Below are 20,463 nucleotides of genomic sequence, written 5' to 3'. Positions count from 1 at the left end.
ATCAGAACTGAAAGGAGAGTAGGAAGGAAACAAAGAGGGGGACTGTCAATCAAAAACCTGTTACAATAAAACTGCAATCTATTTTTAACTATTGAACCTTTAATACTTACTTAGTACGAAAACCATGGAGTTATAACTCACTATCGAGTTTTATAAAATGACCTAGACATAATCTGGTCTTCCTAACTGAGGCCATCGTAAAACAGACTATTGACAGGAAAAGGCTGTCTCCCACTTTTATGTAGACTTATTTGGACTAGGCAAGTTGTGAAAATGGCTACATTACACCTTGTCACTCTTCTAAAGTACTTCAAAAGAGCAATTTAAAAAAAAAAACGAAAAGAAATAAAGGCTTTGTTTGTGCAGCTAATGCAGGCAATATCTGGCTAGCAGAATATGATTCTGGCTTTGGTCTAGGCAGCCTGTATGTATGTTGGACGAAAGAAAACTAATTGCCTGTTGTTAGACGTCAGTCAGTCATTTATTTTCCAACCCGCTATATCCTAACACAGGGTCATGGGTGGTCTGCTGGAGCCAATCCCAGCCAGCACAGGGCGCAAGGCAGGAACAAGCCCGGGCAGGGTGCCAGCCCACCGCAGGTTATTAGATGTACAGAAATTTAATAAACAGAAAAGGGACAGCCACTCAATAATGCAAGGAAGACATTTTAAAATATAATGCCTATAAAAAGTAGTTACCCTGTTGGAAGTTTTCACATTTTATTGTTCAACATTAAATCACAACAGATTTTTTTTTTTGACACTGATCAACAGAAAAAGACTCTTTAATGACAATGTAAGAGCAGGTCTCTGCAAAGGGGTCTAAATTAATTACAAATATCAAACACAAAATAACTGATACATAAGTATTCATATGTTTTTAATATGATACATCTGAATTATCACTGGGCAGCCAATTGGTTTTAGACCTCACATAATTATTGAAATGGAAATCACCTGTCTATAGTCAAGGGGTTTCAATTTATCATAGTATAAATGCACCTGAAATTCAAACTTATGATGAGTCAGTATAATGTCCTCACTTGCACAATGAAGGCAAAAGAACTCTCCATGCAAATCAGAAATAAAAGGATTGAAAAGCGCAAGTCAGTGGACGGAGTCAAGAAAATAACCAAGCCATTAAATATCCTTTGGAGCCCAGTTAAATCATATATTAACACATGGAAAGTGTATGACACCGCTGAAAATAAATCTAGAGCTACCAAGAGAAATAACACAACTCTGAAGAAGTTACAGACTAAAGTTCCTGAGATTGTAGAAAGTGGAAGAATATGCAATGGCCTGATGAAACCAAAATTGATTTTTTTGCTTATCAGACTAAACGCCATGTTTGGCATTAGCCATACACTGCACATCATCCAAAACACACTATCTAAACCATTAGCATGGTGGTAGCATCATGCATTTTCCAGCAAGGGAGTGACCCCCAAGCGTAAAGCCAAAGGTAAACAAGATTGTCTTAAAAGCAACATTGTTAATGCACTGGAGTGATGGAGTCAGAGTCCAGATCTATATCCAATTTGGAATTTGTGTCTGGACCTTAAAAAGGCTGTTTACTCATGATTCCAATATAACCTGCCAGAGCCTGCGCAGTTTTGCAAAGAAAAATGAAGAAAAATTACAGGGTCTCAATGTCCCCCCTGGATAGGCAAAGCCAAAATTTATATGTCAAAAAGCAAAATTGACTTAGGCGAGAAGTACCTGTGTGCCACCTTTCAGGTAGCAGTGGATAGCGCTGCTGCCTTGCAGTTAGGAGACCCGGGTTTGCTTCCCGGGTCCTCCCTGCATGGAGTTTGCATGTTCTCCCCGTGTCTGCGTGGGTTTCCTCCGGTTACTCCGGTTTCCTCCCACAGTCCAAAGACATGCAGGTTAGGTGCATTGGTGATCCTAAATTGTCCCTGGTGTGTGCTTGGTGTGTGTGTGTGCGCCCTGTGGTGGGCTGGCGCCCTGCTCGGGTTTGTTTCCCACCCTGTGTTGGCTGGGATTGGCTCCAGCACACTCCCGTGACCCTGTAGTTAGGATATAGCAGGTTGGATGATGGATGGATTATAGATATAGAGATGTATAATATGTATTGCAATTTAAAGTGCTAAATGATGTGTGTGTTTATTATTATTGATGACCTTATTAAAAAGCAAGACTTTGTGCCTCCATTAACTCTTGCATTTCAATGGATGTGTATTCTCAAACCGCACCCTATTTACTTTTGTGTTACATTACCTTCTTAAGAGTGGGAAGATGCAATGTAATAGAAAAATGTCTCCTGTCTAATTTTATTGCTTTGCAGAATACCTCAAACTTACCCCATGGTTTCGTAAATATGATGTACTGTATAAAAGTGAGGACAAAAGAAGCTACTAATTTTTTGAGAATTTTTTTTTGGGAAGGGAAAACATTACTGAGTAATTTAATATTTGACCAGTATTTTATTTACGTTTCTGCTGACACTCTGGACACTAATATGTATGTATGATGATGATCAAAACCTGTAATTTTCTAGCTGTAATTTGCTCTGGTGTACATTTAGTAACTGTTGATTAAATCTGCTTTAGGTCATGAGGATTGAGATTTGTCTTTTGTATATTAGATGCGTATTAGCTTCTTATGTTATCACTTCCCTTTTGCTGTTGTCACTTTTGAAGCAGCATGACTGGATATGTGTACTTCCATTGTTTTGTTTTTTTTTTCTGAAAAATACAGTTTTGTGCTTGCATGCTTAAGTTTAGGCTTGCAGTAAACTAACCACACATTGGAGTGTATTGTTTTATATGGAAGGCTAACAAGTCAATTGGTTCAGTAGCTGAACAGTTTAAAAAGGACTACTGCTCATATCTCAGAAGTTTGAGGGTTATCTCAGGTAGGTTGAATACTGTAAAAACTGTATTTGTATTAAGTAAGAGCATGTTAGGTACATCCTCATACTCTTGGCAGATGCAGCTGTTGTATTTTGTTTGTTGTTTTTAGTGTTAACTGATTTTACTACTTCTCTGTGCACTGTCTGCTACATCTTGACTTTAAACAAATGTCTATTTTACCATTGAAACTAATGTTATACATAACTATTCAGGTTGTAATTATTACGTAGTTCTCATAAATTCTGAGTCTTGACTGATATAGTATTAAAACATTTTTTTTTTTAAAAAAAGTTTCATTGTCATAATGCCTAAGACAGTTTGAGAAAGCCAGAAGAAGTCCTTGTTTTATGTAAACAAAATGACAGTGTTTTAAGGTGCAGTGGAAAAGTGAATACCAAGTAAAGACTACACTTTCTCATCTTGGTTTACTACACCTTGAAACTACACACAGAATCATTTAAGCATGAACTGTGCCGATTTATTTTAAAGTGCAACCTTAAGTCAATTTAGAATTGTTCATATCACTCTTTGCAGTGAAAGCAGGTTTCATTAAATGAGGTTTAATTCCTCTGTTTAGTTTCCTTTTTAACATTTCTTGATCTTAGTTCAGTTTAGTTCATGCTTAGTTGTCATGTTTGTCAAGTACAGGGCAATAATTAAACATTGCAGTAAAGGAAAGTAAAATTCCTTCATTACTCCAGACAACAGAGTTCAGATGTACGTGGAGTGCTCCCAGTAATTTGTAGATGTTACTCCAGGGATGTGGGTTTACTTCAGTCTTTTGAGGTTTCTTAAAACATACTAAAATAATGCAGGTCATCTGGTGGATCAGACTTGGCTGTCTGTGTTTGTAAGGGTGCCGTGCAGTGAGCTGATGTCCTTCCCAAGGCTGATTTCACCTTTGATCTGCAGTAATAATGGGCCAGGCATGACCATCCTCCCCCAACTTCACTACTGTGTCTGAACTAAGGAGTTTCAGAAAAGTTACTGGAATAGAACAGTTAAATTACCAATAACTCTTACTCATTTACAACATATGTTATGGATGAAATTACATTTATATTATGCATGTGTTGTATTTTTTTCCAATTCGTTTTCTTAAGTTTATGAGTAACAGTCAATCTAAACGTGATAAAAATACATATAGATTTTAATGCTAAAAGTCTCTAATCTGCTCCTTGATTTTCATTTTTAGTTTTCTGTAATGTCATGGTCAGGTTTACATGCTTGCAAAATAATTTAGAAATACACTGTAAAACTAGGTACAACGTTTGTGTTACAGCTGCTAATTCTACACCTTTTTCTAGAATAATAAAAATACTGGCAATCATTGTAAATAATATTTTAATTCACATTTTTGTTCAGATTTGAATCAGATTTGCTGAATACTGAGCTTCAGCACACAGATAAATCATTAATTACTACCTTTAACAAGCATAGTAATTTTGTAAGCAATTTTAACCGTTCATAATCTTCATTGCAGGCATACTAACTTGTATAAGTGCAGAATCAGGCTGAGTTTATTTTTGTTGAAAATACAACTATTTTCTGATATTATGCATATAACAACATGTTTGATGTATATTTAATACATGCAGCACAATATACTCTTAATTTAAAAGAAGCACTTGCATGTGATGAAGAGAACGTCAGTTTAGAAAATACATATTACTAGTATAGAGGAAAGCTGAATTTCTTTTCTTGGTATTGATTATTGTGAATGGATGGATGTCTAGTATTTCTTGACTAATAAATCTATCCTGTGTGGTGGAATCAAAACTTAACTGGCTTATTCAGGCTTATTGGGAATTATGGTATATCATGGAAGCATTGGGTGGTGCTAGACAGAAAATTACCCTTAACAGACAGCCAGTCCATTGCAGACCCCACTCATAAACACTCAGAGTCACTGGGGGTCAATTTAGTGTCACAAGTCAATCCAACCTGTACTGAATAAGTTTTTATTTTAGTGAAAGACTAATTCTGTTCAAAGGTATTGTTTGCACTTGTTTCTATTATATTAATGATATCGTGTATAAAAGTTCAACTTAACAAGCTATCAATAGTCCTGTTATTTAAGCCAGTTTATTTTGACTAATGTACTGTAAGTGAGTGCAAGTGTGTGATAGACTACCATGCTTTGACATGATGCCTTGTTCAGGGTCCATATTTTAATGGAAATAATTTGTAACTTTTTTATTATCTTAATTTATATTAAAATTTGTTTACTGTGGCAGTGTACAATGAGCACAAGATGTAAATGATTGCATGTGACTTCTTGAGTACTGTTATAAGAACCTACTACTCAGGACACTTTCTTTCATCTTTAACAGAAGAAGAAACGATGGCATATTAGAATAGGTATTTGCAGGACCTCCTGCCAAACCTATTCAGATGATGTGCTTTGTATGCGAAGAGCTTCTTTGTTTACTGCAGTAAATAAAAGAAAATTCAAGATGTTTATCTAGGTATTTGACAGCTTTTTTGCATTGTTGGTAACTAAAACTGCCAAAATTAGTTATTAGATTATACACTTCAGTATTATACACAGTTCTCTCCTATACAGTAAGTGGTAGCACTGATATTAACAATATTTACTAATGACTTATTAGGTAACAGGAATGCTGGTTTCTTGATCTAAAAAAGCCTTCATATTTAGGTCATCTAATTTGATTGCTTCTGTCTCTCCTTTATTGACAAAGTTGGGAATTCAAAACCCTGAGTTTTAACCCTAGGTAGATGGAGCACTGCGGTAGACTCTAAATCAAGAGTGCTCAAGTTTTCCTCTGGTGGTTGCAGGTTTTTGTCAAAACCTATTGCTTAATTAGAAGCCCATTTTTGCTAATAACAGAACTTATTTAGGTTCATTGTTTGCTAGTGTTTTCCATCTACCATGTCATTCTTATAATATAGATTTTCTAAAAACATCCAGTTGATTTGCATTCAATTGAATATGAGTAATTCTCAGTTCTTCACTTCTTCCTCTTCCTTTGCTTTCCAAATATTTTATTAAAACTGATCCTTTATGACGATCCCACATGTTTTAATGGGACCAAGTTAACCTCCTTTGTGATAATATTGAGTGTGACTTGGGAATTTTGTGCAATTTTGGTTAAGTCCAAGTCAGACTTGAGGTGACATGTAATGATCCGCTTTTACAGTGTTAAGCCAAAGTCCCTTTCGGTCCGTATTCTGCTGCCATCTATTGGGTAAAATAACATTATGCTCCAAAATAATCATGAATTTTCTATACATTTTACCACTTTACGGTAACATCAATATTGATGAGTAGATAGATAGATAGATACTTTATTAATCCCAAGGAGTAAGGCAGAGCCTTCAATCAAAACACAATGACAATTATATGAGCAGTTGTAAAGCAAGTTCTAGAATAAACTGAAACTGAACCATTAGTTGAGTCAAAAATAATTATGACAATGTGAACTGGTCATCAGACATTGACATGGATTGTGAAAGTGATGCAGATGGCACTGAACCATTGTGATATGCCTGGTGACTTCAGCCATATAAAGGTGTAGCAGGGGGTATAAGTAGGTGTGTAGCAAAAAATGCAAAATGACTGCGATCAGGTTAAAAATCAAAGACTTTAGTAACTTTCACTATTCATGTTGGGGGAAACGTGGAACTCACTAAACTTTATTTGTGGAAACATCTGTCTCAGATATCAAAATTTTTCATGAGTCCAAGTTTTATATGGAAAGGAGGCAAATGAAACAAGAGTACTTGGTACAGAATATCTGAGCTGCATTCCTAGTAGTAGTGCCACTACATTTTACTCATACTATATACTGTATGTATAGTTGTAACATGAGAGTAAATCACAAAAATAGGTGATTGCAAATAACTGGTATAAGATAGGAAATATAAAGGTCATTTTTTGATTAGCAGGCTAAAATCCATAAGATATACCCAAAAGTGTTTAGGAAAGAAAATCTTTGTTGTCCAGACTAAATGACTTCTAATTAAGCAGTTAGAATAGAACACACATCTGTAGCCCACTGCAGCTGTTGAAGAATGAACATGAGTACTGTTGCTCCCAATGATGGACTCCTAATCTTGATAATAAAGAAAACAAAGTAAACCTGCAGAACACAAATATAGATTTGTCTATCTGGATCATTTCAAGCTTTGTGGTGTGTGCGTGTGTGTGTGTGTGTGTATATATACAGTATATATATATATTTGTGTGTATGTATGTATATGTGTATATAACAGCCTATTTATTTTTTTAGCAAGGGCATTGCTTCACACAGTAGAATTAGAAACTGACCAGTAACCATGTTTTTTCTGTCATGTTCTCCCCTTCATGTCCATTTCACATTTTATCACTGGCGACAGGCTGACTACATACATCTTATTGCACTACCATATTCTAAACAGAAATAAAACAAAACTAAATAGCTTCCTTTAAGTATTTTGGTATGGATAATGTTCCTCTTCTCCACAACATAATACCTTCAAATTACTGTCAAATTTTTAAAAGAATTAAGGAATCCCTGGGGACTCTATGGACTCTTTCCATCTGGGCTAGAGTAGGTATTAATGAAATGAACATTAGTCTCTTGCTCTAACATTATAAGTGCCATGTTTTCTTTATTCCCCCCATTAAAATTAAACTACTGTAAGATTCGTAATATCAAATTACCTCAAATCATGTGCTTCACCCCAAAACAAATCTTTGGGGTAATTCTTGTACCTTGCAAATGATCTGGAGCTGGTTCACCCTTCTTATGAGTAAAACTTGTTGTATTACAATCTAACATTGTGGGCCCTAGAAATCTTCCATCTGTGCCTTTCTTGAAACTGCCACATTTCTAACCTGGAACATGAATATTATATCCCTGAATATTTGAGACAAAGTTGAAAAACTCTTAGGTCCCTGTCCATCATTGAACTCTCATACCCTGATCTAGCCTTACCCATCAATGGCAACCCTATATTCCTTTCTCCTTTTGCCTCCCAAAACATCACAACTCTTGCCAATATTTTTGATGACCTAGGGTTCTATACATTTCAGTTTGTAAAGTCCAGTTATGCTTTCCTGATGCCCCCTTTTTCTTCTATCTTCAAATTAGATCTTTTTGTTAAAACTTGTAATGTTTCTTTGTCTTTTACTCTCCCTTCCTGACTATGCCAAATCACTATCCCCTTCCTGAAGCCAATGCCAACAATGTAAGGGTCTGTTAGATGCCTTCCTCAAGAATATAATCATTCAATATGTCTGGCATTGTGACTTCTCTTAACCCCCTCATTGGTGGGGATTGATTTTTCAAGAACTTTTAGCCTCCGGCAGAAACCTAAACTTTCAAAATGTTCAATTCAGGTTTGTTCAGTGTCTTTCTCCTCAAAGAAGTGTTGTGCCATTGGTCTAACTGCCTATTCTGTCAAACAAATATCCTGGCACATTTTTTCATATTTTATGGAAATGTTCATTGGTTTTGGCATTTTGATCTTCTGTTTCATATGTTCTCTCCGCTTCCCTTTCCATGATTTTTCCTTTTCATCCTCAAACATACATTCTATTGGACAACTTCTATTTCTCTCTTAACATTTTATTTCTGTAGCACATTTTCATACAAACGATTTAGCTCAAAGTGCTTTACAAGATATCAAAAAAGTAGATATTACAAGATGTCAAAGCATTAGTTACCTGCAAAGAAAAACAAATTATAATTAGATAAGAATAATGCATAAATAGTGTACAAAAACATGGAACACCACTACAGAAAGACCAGAAAAGAAAACTGAGAAAAGTAATGATTTAATAAAGATTGCAGTTTCATTGAAGAATATGATAACTCTGTGCAAATCTAGTTGTTTCATATGGTTGCCAACAAATAGGTTTAAACTACTCATTGAAATTTGGCTGATCCTCCTCCTTTTTCCTTTCTGGAAAGCTTCACTTTTCCCAGACGGTCAGCTGTGAGGATTAATTGATTGTGAGGGTATTTTGGCCATCCTCAAATATAAAGTCTTTTGGATTTCTTCTGTAGAGATTTCTTTCTTCATCCCAATGGGTTTTATTCTCTCTTGATAGGATTGCCAACACGTTGGTTCAAGTTTCTTGCTGAAATATTTCTGATCCTCCTCTTCCTTTTCTTCACTGGCAAGTGTCTCAGTACAATCTCACTTTTCCTAAACTGTCAACCCTAATGCCTTCCTGCCCTAACATTGCTAAATTAAAGTTTATTATGCAGTTTATTTGGGGACAGGTGATCCGTGATCCACTCTGCCACTCTTTTTCTTAACCCAAACAGACGGCCCCAGGAATTAGAAGATAGTGCTGCTCATCTTAGGTTGTCCAGGTATTGCCAATTTGAATATTTTCCTCTCTCAGCTGTTCAGGACTGTTGTAAGGGTGGTTGATAAGAGTGTGTGGGATGGGGGTTGGGTGCCAGTGGGAAGTGTTCAGTCATTTCTTCATTATTTCTTGTTACTTTTCCTTTATTCACAGTTTGGGCTTTATTATTCAAAGTTTATTTTTGTGAATCCTGCTAAATTTCAATAAAGGTTGTTGTCCCCCCCCCCCCCCCCCCCCCCAAAAAAAAGATCTCATTAGCTGGAATTTAACTATAATACAGAACAATCTTAAAAGCTTCTGGTTATACAATCTCCTAAATTTCAGAGAGAGCAAGAGAAAATAGGCTAAAAAATACTGTATAAAAGGAGAAAAGCATTAAACAAATTACTTCAATATGAGTGTACTAATAATGATACACAGACAAATATGGACAAAGGTTATGTTATAGTAATGACAGAACATAGTAATGCATAGTAATACATTTTCCTTGTGACAGATTGATGTTCAATGCTAATTGAGTGTGCCTATTCTCATACTTTGCTGTTGCTTAATACTGCTAGACTGTATTAATATTGTAGAAAGTACTGAATAAATGGTTTCAATGGTTAGGTGGATTGGTGATTCTAAATTGGCCCTAGTGTGTGCTTGGTGTGTGGGTGTGTTTGTGTGTGTCCTGCGGTGGGTTGGCACCCTGCCCAGGATTGTTTCCTGCCTTGTGCCCTGTGTTGGCTGGGATTGGCTCCAGCAGACCCCCGTGACCCTGTGTTCGGATTCAGCGGGTTGGAAAATGGATGGATGGATGATTAATAAAGATTGGCTGGCCCAGCACTGAATCAAACAGATATGGTTTTTCATTCATATTAGTTGGTTTCTACTTTATTTTTGATGTATTTGAACAAATCTTGATCCTCATATGTAATAGTTCTGTATATAGTGAGTGGTATAATCTATTCTTGCATTTGGCCTTGTAGTTTGTACTATTGTTGCACACCCAACCTACCCGAAAAAGGGGTCTCTCTTGGAATTGCCTGAGGTAGTTGTCCAATACCGGGTGTGTCAAAGCCCAATGTGGCATTCCTTGTGTGAATATTTTTTTTTTTTTTTTTGGGGCTATACAAGACATATTTTTAATAGAATAACAACAAACAACACTAATCATTAAAAATTGTCATAATTTAATATCAGACTAGGTGTCTCATTTGAAGGTCTCCAAAAAATTTGCTTGAAAATGCTAAAAACTAGGACGCCTGAATTTATAAAAAATATCAATGTTTAAACAGGTTTTAAAAAAGAGAGAGCGACAAAGGTTGAGAGTATGCATTTATACAGTGGGATCCCAAATTAGGACCAGAGCGCAGCCACGCAACAGAACTATAACAAAAGTCTGTATAAAACATGTATAAACAGATGCAGACTTTCAAGCTCTTCCAATGCAAATGGTTCCCTTAATCTCTGTTACATTACCCTGATGTCACTACTTTTAATTTTAATTTTTTTAATTTAAAAAAACGCATGCAATCATTCATTTACTTAGTTACAAGTTCAGTTTACAGGTTGTGGTGTTTGTGTGCCAGCCACTGAGTGTGGGAAGCCGCTGGGTTAGAGTCTGTGACCGTTATGTGATCTATATTACTGGCACAGTGGATTAGAGCAAGTGTAGCTCACAGGTTGTGTTGTTTGGGCGCCATGTACTGACTCTGGGAAGCCGCTGCGTTTGGCGCCACCTACTGACTCCGGGAAGAAGCCGCGGTTTGGGAAGTCGCTGCGTTTGACTCTGGGGCGGGCGGCACAGCGTTGTGGGACGCCGCTGCATTTGACTCTGGACTCTGGGGCAGGTGCCAAAGTGAATGACCGTTATGTGATCTACATTACTGGCACAGTGGATTAGGCAGTGCGCGTGAGTCTGTTGCCTTCGCTGACACCGACTGCTTGAACAGGTTGTGTCGTTTGGGGGCCACCTACTGACTCTGGGAAGCCGCTGCGTCTGACTGTGGGGTGAGCGCCACAGCGCAATATGCGCCTCGGTGGGAAGTCGCTGCGTGAAGACATATCATGGAAGGTATATGCTGGGGTGTGGGCGGTCGCATCCGGGTGGCTGTACAACCCGGCGTGCACGCTTTACCCCAGGTGTAGTTCACAGGTCGTGGTCTCGTTTCTGTGTTTTGTTTGGTTTGAGCCGTGACTCCTTTCGCAAGCGCGTTGTAGGCGCGCTCGTTGTCACAGCATGGACCTGTGGGGATTCCGTCCGTACTGTAATACATCTTCGAATCCTCGTTTCTTTTTTTGCTCTGTGGCGGGCGGCAGTGCGCGTGCGCCTCGATGTGCCCAGCGCCCTGCGTCCATATCCGGTTTACAACCTTCGGTTAGTAAGATGGATGCTACATGTAGAAGATTTTCACATTAATATACTGCATTCTATTCTTTTCTACGGCCCTCCTTTATCTTCACACTGCTTCTGCACGGCCATCTTCTACTGGGTGGGAACAAGAGATGGAGTTTCTACTGGATAACAGACAGTTTTTTAATCCAATAAAAAAGGGTAAAGCTTAGCCTTCAGATCTGTGTAAAATTACTGTTGTGATTGGGAGCAGGTCAGCTTTAACTTTTCAGTTGAACATCATCTTATCAAAGTGATGGGCATCATTCCCCAATTAAAGATGTCAAATCTAACTTCAACCTATCAGCTTTCAAAATGGCCCAAATGATTGCTCTATAAGGAACTTTCCCTGTAATCAACAGTCAGAGCTGTGAGTAGATGAACATGTTTCCTTGCATATTCTTACACTTTTTATAATAGTGCTACTAAGCAAACATACTGCACTTTTGCATACAGGTGAACAGTAATGAAAAAATAACATTATTTTATAGTTTTAGTTACAAAGTTCTGTCTAGGTGCCTTCTCCCTAACTTACACACACCTGCCCCCAGTGTTTGTGTAGCAATGTGAGAAAAGCAGTCATACATGTTTTGAGGCATCAGTGTTTCTTCAGGTTGCAGAAGTCAAACAATACTACAGTTTGGAGAAGGTTTTAAGCTGCATTCATTAACTATGAGCACACTTATGAGTTTGTTGTGAACCTAAAAAGAAAACCAAAACATGTGAGAACCATCAAGACGCTTTATTCTTATCATCATTGTTAAACTGGAACACATTAATGGGTGTGTGAAGAGTTCTAAATTTGTATGAGTTTGTCGTATCAATTAATTAAGGAAAATGAAAAAAGATAGGAGGTCTATCTATAGCCAAAAGATATCTACTGGCAATATAATAAGTCAACAAATGAAGTTGCAAATTAATTATACACAGTCCTCTGTTAGCCATAATTCACCATAATTCAGGCAAGTTTTGATTGAAGCTTGCATTTCACATTTTTAGCTATTAATGTTGTTATGCTGTGTTGGTATGCTAACTTAATATTACTGTTGAAAGACAAAAGGATTTTCGTTTAAAGTGAAATTCCTAAAGCAGTGGCACTTTCTGGCATTTCCTGTTGGGGCCATCATATCAATGTTTGTTTACTATTTTTTTTAATTGAGTAACTCTATTACTAGTGACAGTAGTCCCTAATAGGACCTGTTTAGGTTTTGTAGATAGGCTTAAAAAGAATAATGTCAACTTTCTCTGCCTCGTCTGGTAAGTTGTATATTTGTATGTAACCACCAATGACTGTTCTTGAGTTTGGCATAGCTAATGCCCACAGCATACAGATGCCACTTAGTAGTGCAATATGTAGCCCTCTTTCCAGTTATCTCAACAATAAAGTCCAGAAGAAACAAATCTATCTTCTTTCTTTTGTGGAATAACACATTTTTAAACCTGTTTTTAACGAAATTGGATAAAATTATTGCTTTGTTCACATGCCACATAAAAATGTCACTTTTATATAAAGACAATTTTATAAAGACCTAAAGGAAAGGTGAGAACATGTAGGCTCCCAAAAAGGAGGCATCCTAAAACAAGACATTATATCTATGAAGAGGCATTGCTGTAAAATTTGTTGCTTGCTATATTGTATTTTTCAGTGTAACCTAACCTTGAGCCATCCAAATGAGGGTTGTAACTTCCATTTGTTGTTAATTTATTCTTCCTGTTTTTAAGTTAAACTGTATAGCATTTATGTTTTATTTTATTCTCATTGCAGAAGTCAAAGATTTATTGGATTAGATTCTGAAATGTTTTTCCGGTGAACCCTGAAAATCCTGAATCTTAGTTTTAATACACTTAGATATAAGTGAATTAGAAGAAAACAAGAAACATAACAGTGTAATAAAGAATAAAATACCTTGTTTTCAAACCTTTTTTTTTTATTTAATACATTATTAACATTTTTATGCCAGTTAAAATACTCTGGGTCTTCTACTTATGTTTTTGGTTTGTCACAATGCCACTTCTCATTAAACTGTGTTTAATGCTTTTTGAGCTGTATATTAAGATTATCACTTGAAATCAGAGTGAAATTCTATCGATGTACCTGATGAATTATAATGCAAGCATTATTTGTTTCTAATTTCAATTGTTCTGGTAAACTACTACTGCTGCAATCTGTTATTCATATTTTACAAAAAGGGCAGTTTGCATCTGCTTAATGCATCTTTAAAACACAGAAGCTAATGAACATAAAAGCTCTAATTGTTAAGTATTTTTCAAACAGACCAGTATTGATAGAAATATTTAGGTGTCTTGTAAATGTTTCTGTCTGGCTTTATGTTTCTTTCTTTCATATATTCTATCTAGATAACTGTATTTCTGTTCTTTGCTTATCAAAGGTCATTAGGAAAAATCAGCCTGAAAGGTCTACTGCAAGATCTGAATGCCTTAGGTATTCATTATTGTGGTGACATTCCATAGTTAAATAAATTAACAAAGACTTTCTTTATTTTATTGATTGTCACATGTTTAGTTTACCAAATATGAACATTTTAAGCCCATTTTGTCACACAAGTAAGTATTTTTGATGGAAGAAAATAATGGTTTTAACAATGTATTTATTGACTGAAAGCTGCATTCAGAACAGTAACGTTTTTGTGGTTGGTTTTGACGTGAGCTCCCTCTTATTAGATAACTTTCAGGGGATATACTGCAGTGTCTTTCAAAGTTATAAATACCATACTCAAATGTTATTTCTGTAATTATTACTTTTTGTTACAATTTTGGAAAGACAATTTTTTATTTCATCTTGTGCTTTTTAGAAGAACAAGAAGAAAGTGCATGTAAGTATATCTGAGTGGTAAATCAATGTGTCATTTTATTTCAGTATTTGTGTTAATGGAAGTGTTTTGAAAATTTGTTTTTAAAAAATAGCAATATGTACAAAAATGTAACTGATTAAACATGATAGTTGCTAATTAAATGTAATCATGTATGTAGATGATATCACATAATTATTGTTTCAGTTTTGTACTTTTAAACATAACACAATTGATTTATATTTGGATTCTTACAACAACCTTGTAATGAGATTTTGTTTTAAATTTGCATAATTTTAAAATTTTATTTATAGTACATGCAGTTGTTTCTGCTGAAGATATTTTAGAGACACTAGATTAAATAAATATCTAATATGCAATGTTATAGTCTTCATGTCTCTGTCTTTCTTAAATTGCTTAATAAAAAACATGTCTTGGAATAAACAAAATATATACTGTATAAGGGTAAAAAAATCTTTTTTTTTTGTTTAATTCTTTATATATTTTGTCCTAGTTTTTCTTTTATGAAGTTTCTGTTTTTATTTTGGGATAAACATTCTGTTATTATTGCAGCGAAATTAAATAATTCTTAGTTAAAGTGCACTGTCTAAAGCTCATCCTTTTTTTTTTTTTTTTTTTTTTTTTTTTAAGAACATTATGTTTAATTGATATATACCTGTATGAATGGAGCTTGATGAAACTTGTCAAAGAAAATATATTAGTTTTATTCATGAAAGTCAATTATAAATAAATGGTTGCTTTACATGAATATCCTGGGTGTTTTTAAACTACTTTAATACAAGTGAACAAATATTTTGTGAAGTAACTCTAAGATTGCGCTGTGCAAGAAATATTGTTAGCAGTAACTTTTAGTGTTTAATATTTAAATTTATTCTGATAAAAAAAAATCATTACTTTTTACAGCTACAATAATAGTGTTAGAATATAAGCTACTGTATATAAATATAGTATAATGTTAAGATATACTTTATATACACAAAACTTTTTTGTTTTTTAAACCCTTTCTCATAAGGAAAATCTCTTAACAGAATATAAATACATGAATCTGTCCCCTAAGTGTCAGTTGTGCATTAGATGCTTATTCTTGTGTTTCTTTATCATTAATAGGAGATGAAACAAAGCACTGCGATTCTTCGGGACCTGTATATTTTACTAGATGGGTAATGTCAATTTAAGGAAAAGTAATTTAACAATGGCAGCTCTCTCAAATGCTGCAAGACATTTTTCCATGCAACTGCAATTAAAACGTACATAGCCTTTGTAGAGTGTAGATGGGTGAATGGCCACCCATACTGTATACAAGTGCAAAAAATTTAACTCATTGATCATGCAGTAATTTTGGACATAGTTTAAACCAAATTGACATGCTTTCTCTAGATGATATTAATCTGTTAAGGATTTGGGTTGTATATCAGGCAGTTCTTGGCTTTCATTACCGTAGTACATATCAGGAAGTCATCCTTGTTTAGAGTAATACCATTTGAAAAACACTATTGCCATGACATCTGTGGTGTAAAGGCCTTTACTACACTATTAGATTGGTGTCTCACTCTTCTCAAATGGAAGAATCCCAATCTACTTACTACATTAAAATGGAAACAACATTTAATGTACTACTTTATTTTAGAAAAAATTTAATTCACATAATGTGTAACAATTTGTAAATTATACATTTGTATAGCAGGCGTTAAACTGACCTTAACTAGTGTGTCTTAAATTCATTGACTTTAATGCTGAGCATGACTCGGGCTTGAAATTCTATGCAATTATGGTGAAAACCAAGTCCGGCTCAGGTTGATGAGTAATTGTACATTTTATAGTGTCTCAATTTGATTATTTCTGTGATTTCGAAAAGAAACTTACTCTGTCAGTGATGGTTTTGGTGTGTCATATTATAAAGGGTGAATACTTATGTAATCTATTATTTTGTTTTTTATATTTGTTATTAATGTCCTGCGGTGGGTTGGCACCCTGCCCGGGATTGGTTCCTGCCTTGTGCCCTGTGTTGGCTGGGATTGGCTCCAGCAGACCCCCATGACCCTGCGATCGGATTCAGCGGGTTGGAAAATGGATGGATGAATGGATATTTGTTATTAATTTTGACCACTTGTTAGAGATCTGTTGTCAGATCAGTTTGATTTTAAAGATTCTTTTTTTGTTGATTAGTGTCAGAAAACCCCAACTTAAATCCACTCTGATTCAATGTTTTATAACAGTACAGTGGGAAAACTTCCTCCAAGGGGCTGAATAGTTTTTATAGGTACTGTATATATACAGTGTTTTTATGTTATAATATTTTAATTATGATTGGCTGTTCAGTAACCAAAAATGTTATATATCACACTCATTACATGCAGCATAATTTCGGATCAGAAATACAGTATAGTGCAGAATATTATTAGTGTAATGTTATATGATATTTTTGTCTGACGTGTAGAATTCTCTTAATCTCCTGCTTGTTGCATTAATACATGGTAAACGGCTCAATTATTATACTGAAAAAAAGAATCTAGGAAAGAAGACAGTCTGGTCAAGTGGTATGTTTTAAGATAATTTGGTCCAAGTTGCACAAAACAAGGCCCTAGGGTTGGGATATAGTAATTTAAGCTATAAAGTTGTTTGGAATTAGCCCACATACAGTAATTTTAAAATGCCAAGTAGCATATTAGGAACATTTCTGTTCTACCTGTTTGCTTAAGTTTCCTTCCACATGATGACAGTTTGTCTTGTTGTTTATGTGTAGTGATTCATGGAGGTATGCATTTTAAGTAGTATAATGTGGGATGCACAAAAGGTAATAAGACCTGTGCCAATAAACAAGAAAACTTCCCAAGGCTTTCAATACATTTAAAACATCATGGATATATTGAATTTCAAAAAACTCATTCAAGTCAAACTTGCTTTCCAGTTCTATTCTCATTTGTGGAACAGACAAATGTACTATGCTATGCTGTAAATACTTAGTGATTTATTGTTGGGGTTTTCTTATCTTTTTTTATTTCCTGTTACCTGTATTAAAATGGAAGCTATAGATGGCTTTTTCCTTGAATATCTATTTATATTATACCACTAATTATTTTTCTTTTTTTCTTGTAGGTGGTGAAAACACTATAAATCATGAAGGTACATATGCACACCAAATTTTGCTTCCTATGTTTGGTGACATTTTTGTTTCATCAATGCAGCCATTGTCATGAGGAGGGGCATCACCATCACCATCACCACCATTCTGAAGAAGATCATTCCCATGACCACAGTGATTACCAGATTTCAGAGGCGCCTTATATGCACAATAGTGTGGACAGTCCTTCAGACCTAAGCTTTGAAACACATAATGAAGCAGAGAGTGAGCAAAAGTTTTACATAGAGCAGCTTTTCCTTCGCTATGGGGAAAAGGGGAGACTTGACTTTGGTGGCTTTGAGAAGTTGCTTAATAGCCTTGGTCTTGGTGAAGTGCGTGTGGTAGAGATGAACCATGAAGAGATAGGACATGACCATGTTGCTCATCTTGATGCATTAGAAGTCCAAGAAGGTCTACATTCCCACTCACACTACCATCCATTTACACCAAGTAATTTTCATTTACACACTAACATTCAGAAAGAAAATGTAACAACAGCAAGGGTTATCCATTCTGCCCAGTGTAAGCAATCCTCTCATAGGGTAACTACTGTGGAAAATTCTACTTTTAAGCAGAATTACACATCCCTTTCTAATGAAGGTGGCAAATCTTCCCATAAGCATCATTTACATCATCATATTCATAACAATTCCACTCAGCATCACCATCATCACAATCATCATCATCACCACCACCATACCCACAATGATTCTGAAGTTCATAACAATCAAGAAGTGACTTCATTTGTACATAGTTCTCCTACCACTACACAAGTTCACTTGGAATTTTCTGAATCTGGGACCAAAAAACATAGAAAGAAGAAGAAGGGCATTAAAAACAAAAACACCACTAATTCCTCAGTGCTTCTGAACCAACGAATGGACAAGAATGAAAGTCAGGACTTGCGTTTATATGTGGAGGGTCCTCAGGTTTACCACCATGACCATGATGATGGTAATGAGAAAGATCAGAATTATGAACACAATCTGGACTCTGCAGAGCAGCACTTGCATGTGCAGAAGCGGGAGATATCTAGTGATCCAGCAATTACTACCATATCAATTGGGGGTCATAGAAATGAAGCACACCATCATAATGAGGTAAGGGTATGTTTGTGTTTGTAGAAAAGTGTCATTTTCATTAGAAAATAAATGAAAATTTATATTGTCAGCATTTCCACAGCACTATTTTATATATATATATATATATATATATATATATATATATATATATATATATATATAATACAATTAAGACTACCTCAAAATGCTAATTGTGGGAAGTGATTACCTCATTCCATTTAGTTATACCCATTTTCTCAGAGATTGAGCTCCCCCATTTACAGAGTGCTCAAAATAGCAAATGTGTGTTGTAATGTAGCGCAGACACATTCACTAAGTGCGAGTGGACTTGTGTAGGATAATTATATTTAAAACACTTAATGATAAGTAATACATACTTCATTTACTTAAAATTCATTGAATATTATTCTGTCCTTCAGTCTGTTTTATAATCTTGCTTTCATGTCTGTTTTATAATTTTGCTTTCATGTAGATAGATAGATACTTTATTAATCCCAATGGGAAATTCACATTCTTCAGCAGCAGCATACTGATACAATAAATAATATTAAATTAAAGAATGATAATAATGCAGGTGAAAAAACAGACAATAACTATGTATAATGTTAAATATTAATGTTTACCCCCCTGGGTGGAATTAAAGAGTCGCATAGTTTGGGGGAGGAACGATCTCCTCAATCTGTCTGTGGAGCAGGACAGTGACAGCAGTCTGTCGCTGAAGCTGCTCTTCTGTCTGGAATAATATTACTTAGTGGATGCAGTGGATTCTCCATAATTGATAGGAGCCTGCTGAGCGCCCTTCGCTCTGCCACAGATGTTAAACTGTCCAGCTCCATGCCAACAATAGAGCCTGCCTTCCTCACCAGTTTGTCCAGGCGTGAGGCGTCTTTCCTCTTAATGCTGCCTCCCCAGCACACCACTGCGTAGAAGAGGGCGCTCGCCACAACTGTTTGATAGAACATCTGCAGCATCTTATTGCAGATGTTGAAGGAAACCAGCCTTCTAAGGAAGTATAACCGGCTCTGTCCTTTCTTGCACAGCGCATCGGTATTGGCAGTCCAGTCTAATTTATCATCCAGCTGCACTCCCAGATATTTATAGGTCTGCACCATCTGCACACAGACCCAGTGATCATCAAAGGTGACTATGAGGGGTCTGGGCCTCCTAAAATCCACCACCAGCTCCTTGGTTTTGCTGGTGTTCAGGTGTAGGTGGTTTGAGTCGCACCATTTAACAAATGTAATTTAATGTAATAGTAAACCCAGCACAGAGATGTGGGCTCGAGTTCAATGACTTGGACTTGAGTCATGAATTTGATGATATCAGACCCAATTAAGAAAAATCCAAAAGTCTTACCACTAGACTTGGACTTGAACGGCAATGACTTTCACTTTGACTTGTCTTTTTATTTATTTATTTGATATTTTATTGAGGGCGGCACGGTGGCGCAGTGGGTAGCGCTGCTGCCTCGCAGTTGGGAGACCTGGGGACCCGGGTTCGCTTCCCGGGTCCTCCCTGTGTGGAGTTTGCATGTTCTCCCCGTGTCTGCGTGGGTTTCCTCTGGGCGCTCCGGTTTCCTCCCACAGTCCAAAGACATGCAGGTTAGGTGGATTGGCAATTCTAAATTGGCCTTGGTGTGTGGGTGTGTTTGTGTGTGTCCTGTGGTGGGTTGGCACCCTGCCCAGGATTGTTTCCTGCCTTGTGCCCTGTGTTGGCTGGGATTGGCTCCAGCAGACCCCCGTGACCCTGTGTTCGGATTCAGCGGGTTGGTAAATGGATGGATGGATATTTTATTGAATTTATTAAAAACATATACCATTCCATACAATCAAATCAAAACTTAACAAAAGGATTC

The 20,463-nt window shown here is 36.1% G+C and overlaps 1 protein-coding gene across 2 annotated transcripts in view; it reads left to right on the top strand.

Annotated features, from left to right (window-relative positions):
• slc39a10 (solute carrier family 39 member 10) overlaps nucleotides 1-20,463 on the top strand; it is a 168,374-nt gene that overhangs the window by 41,520 nt on the left and 106,391 nt on the right. For both annotated transcript variants that reach the window (XM_028807627.2, XM_028807624.2), the window contains exon 3: nucleotides 17,502-18,626. In XM_028807627.2, the coding sequence (XP_028663460.2) occupies nucleotides 17,523-18,626 (1,104 nt within the window). In that variant the 5' untranslated portion in view covers nucleotides 17,502-17,522. The remainder of the gene's footprint in view (nucleotides 1-17,501; nucleotides 18,627-20,463) is intronic.

The sequence above is a fragment of the Erpetoichthys calabaricus genome, chromosome 8 (assembly GCF_900747795.2).
Source record: "Erpetoichthys calabaricus chromosome 8, fErpCal1.3, whole genome shotgun sequence".
NCBI lineage: Eukaryota > Metazoa > Chordata > Cladistia > Polypteriformes > Polypteridae > Erpetoichthys > Erpetoichthys calabaricus.
This window is presented reverse-complemented; position numbering and strand designations above follow the sequence as displayed.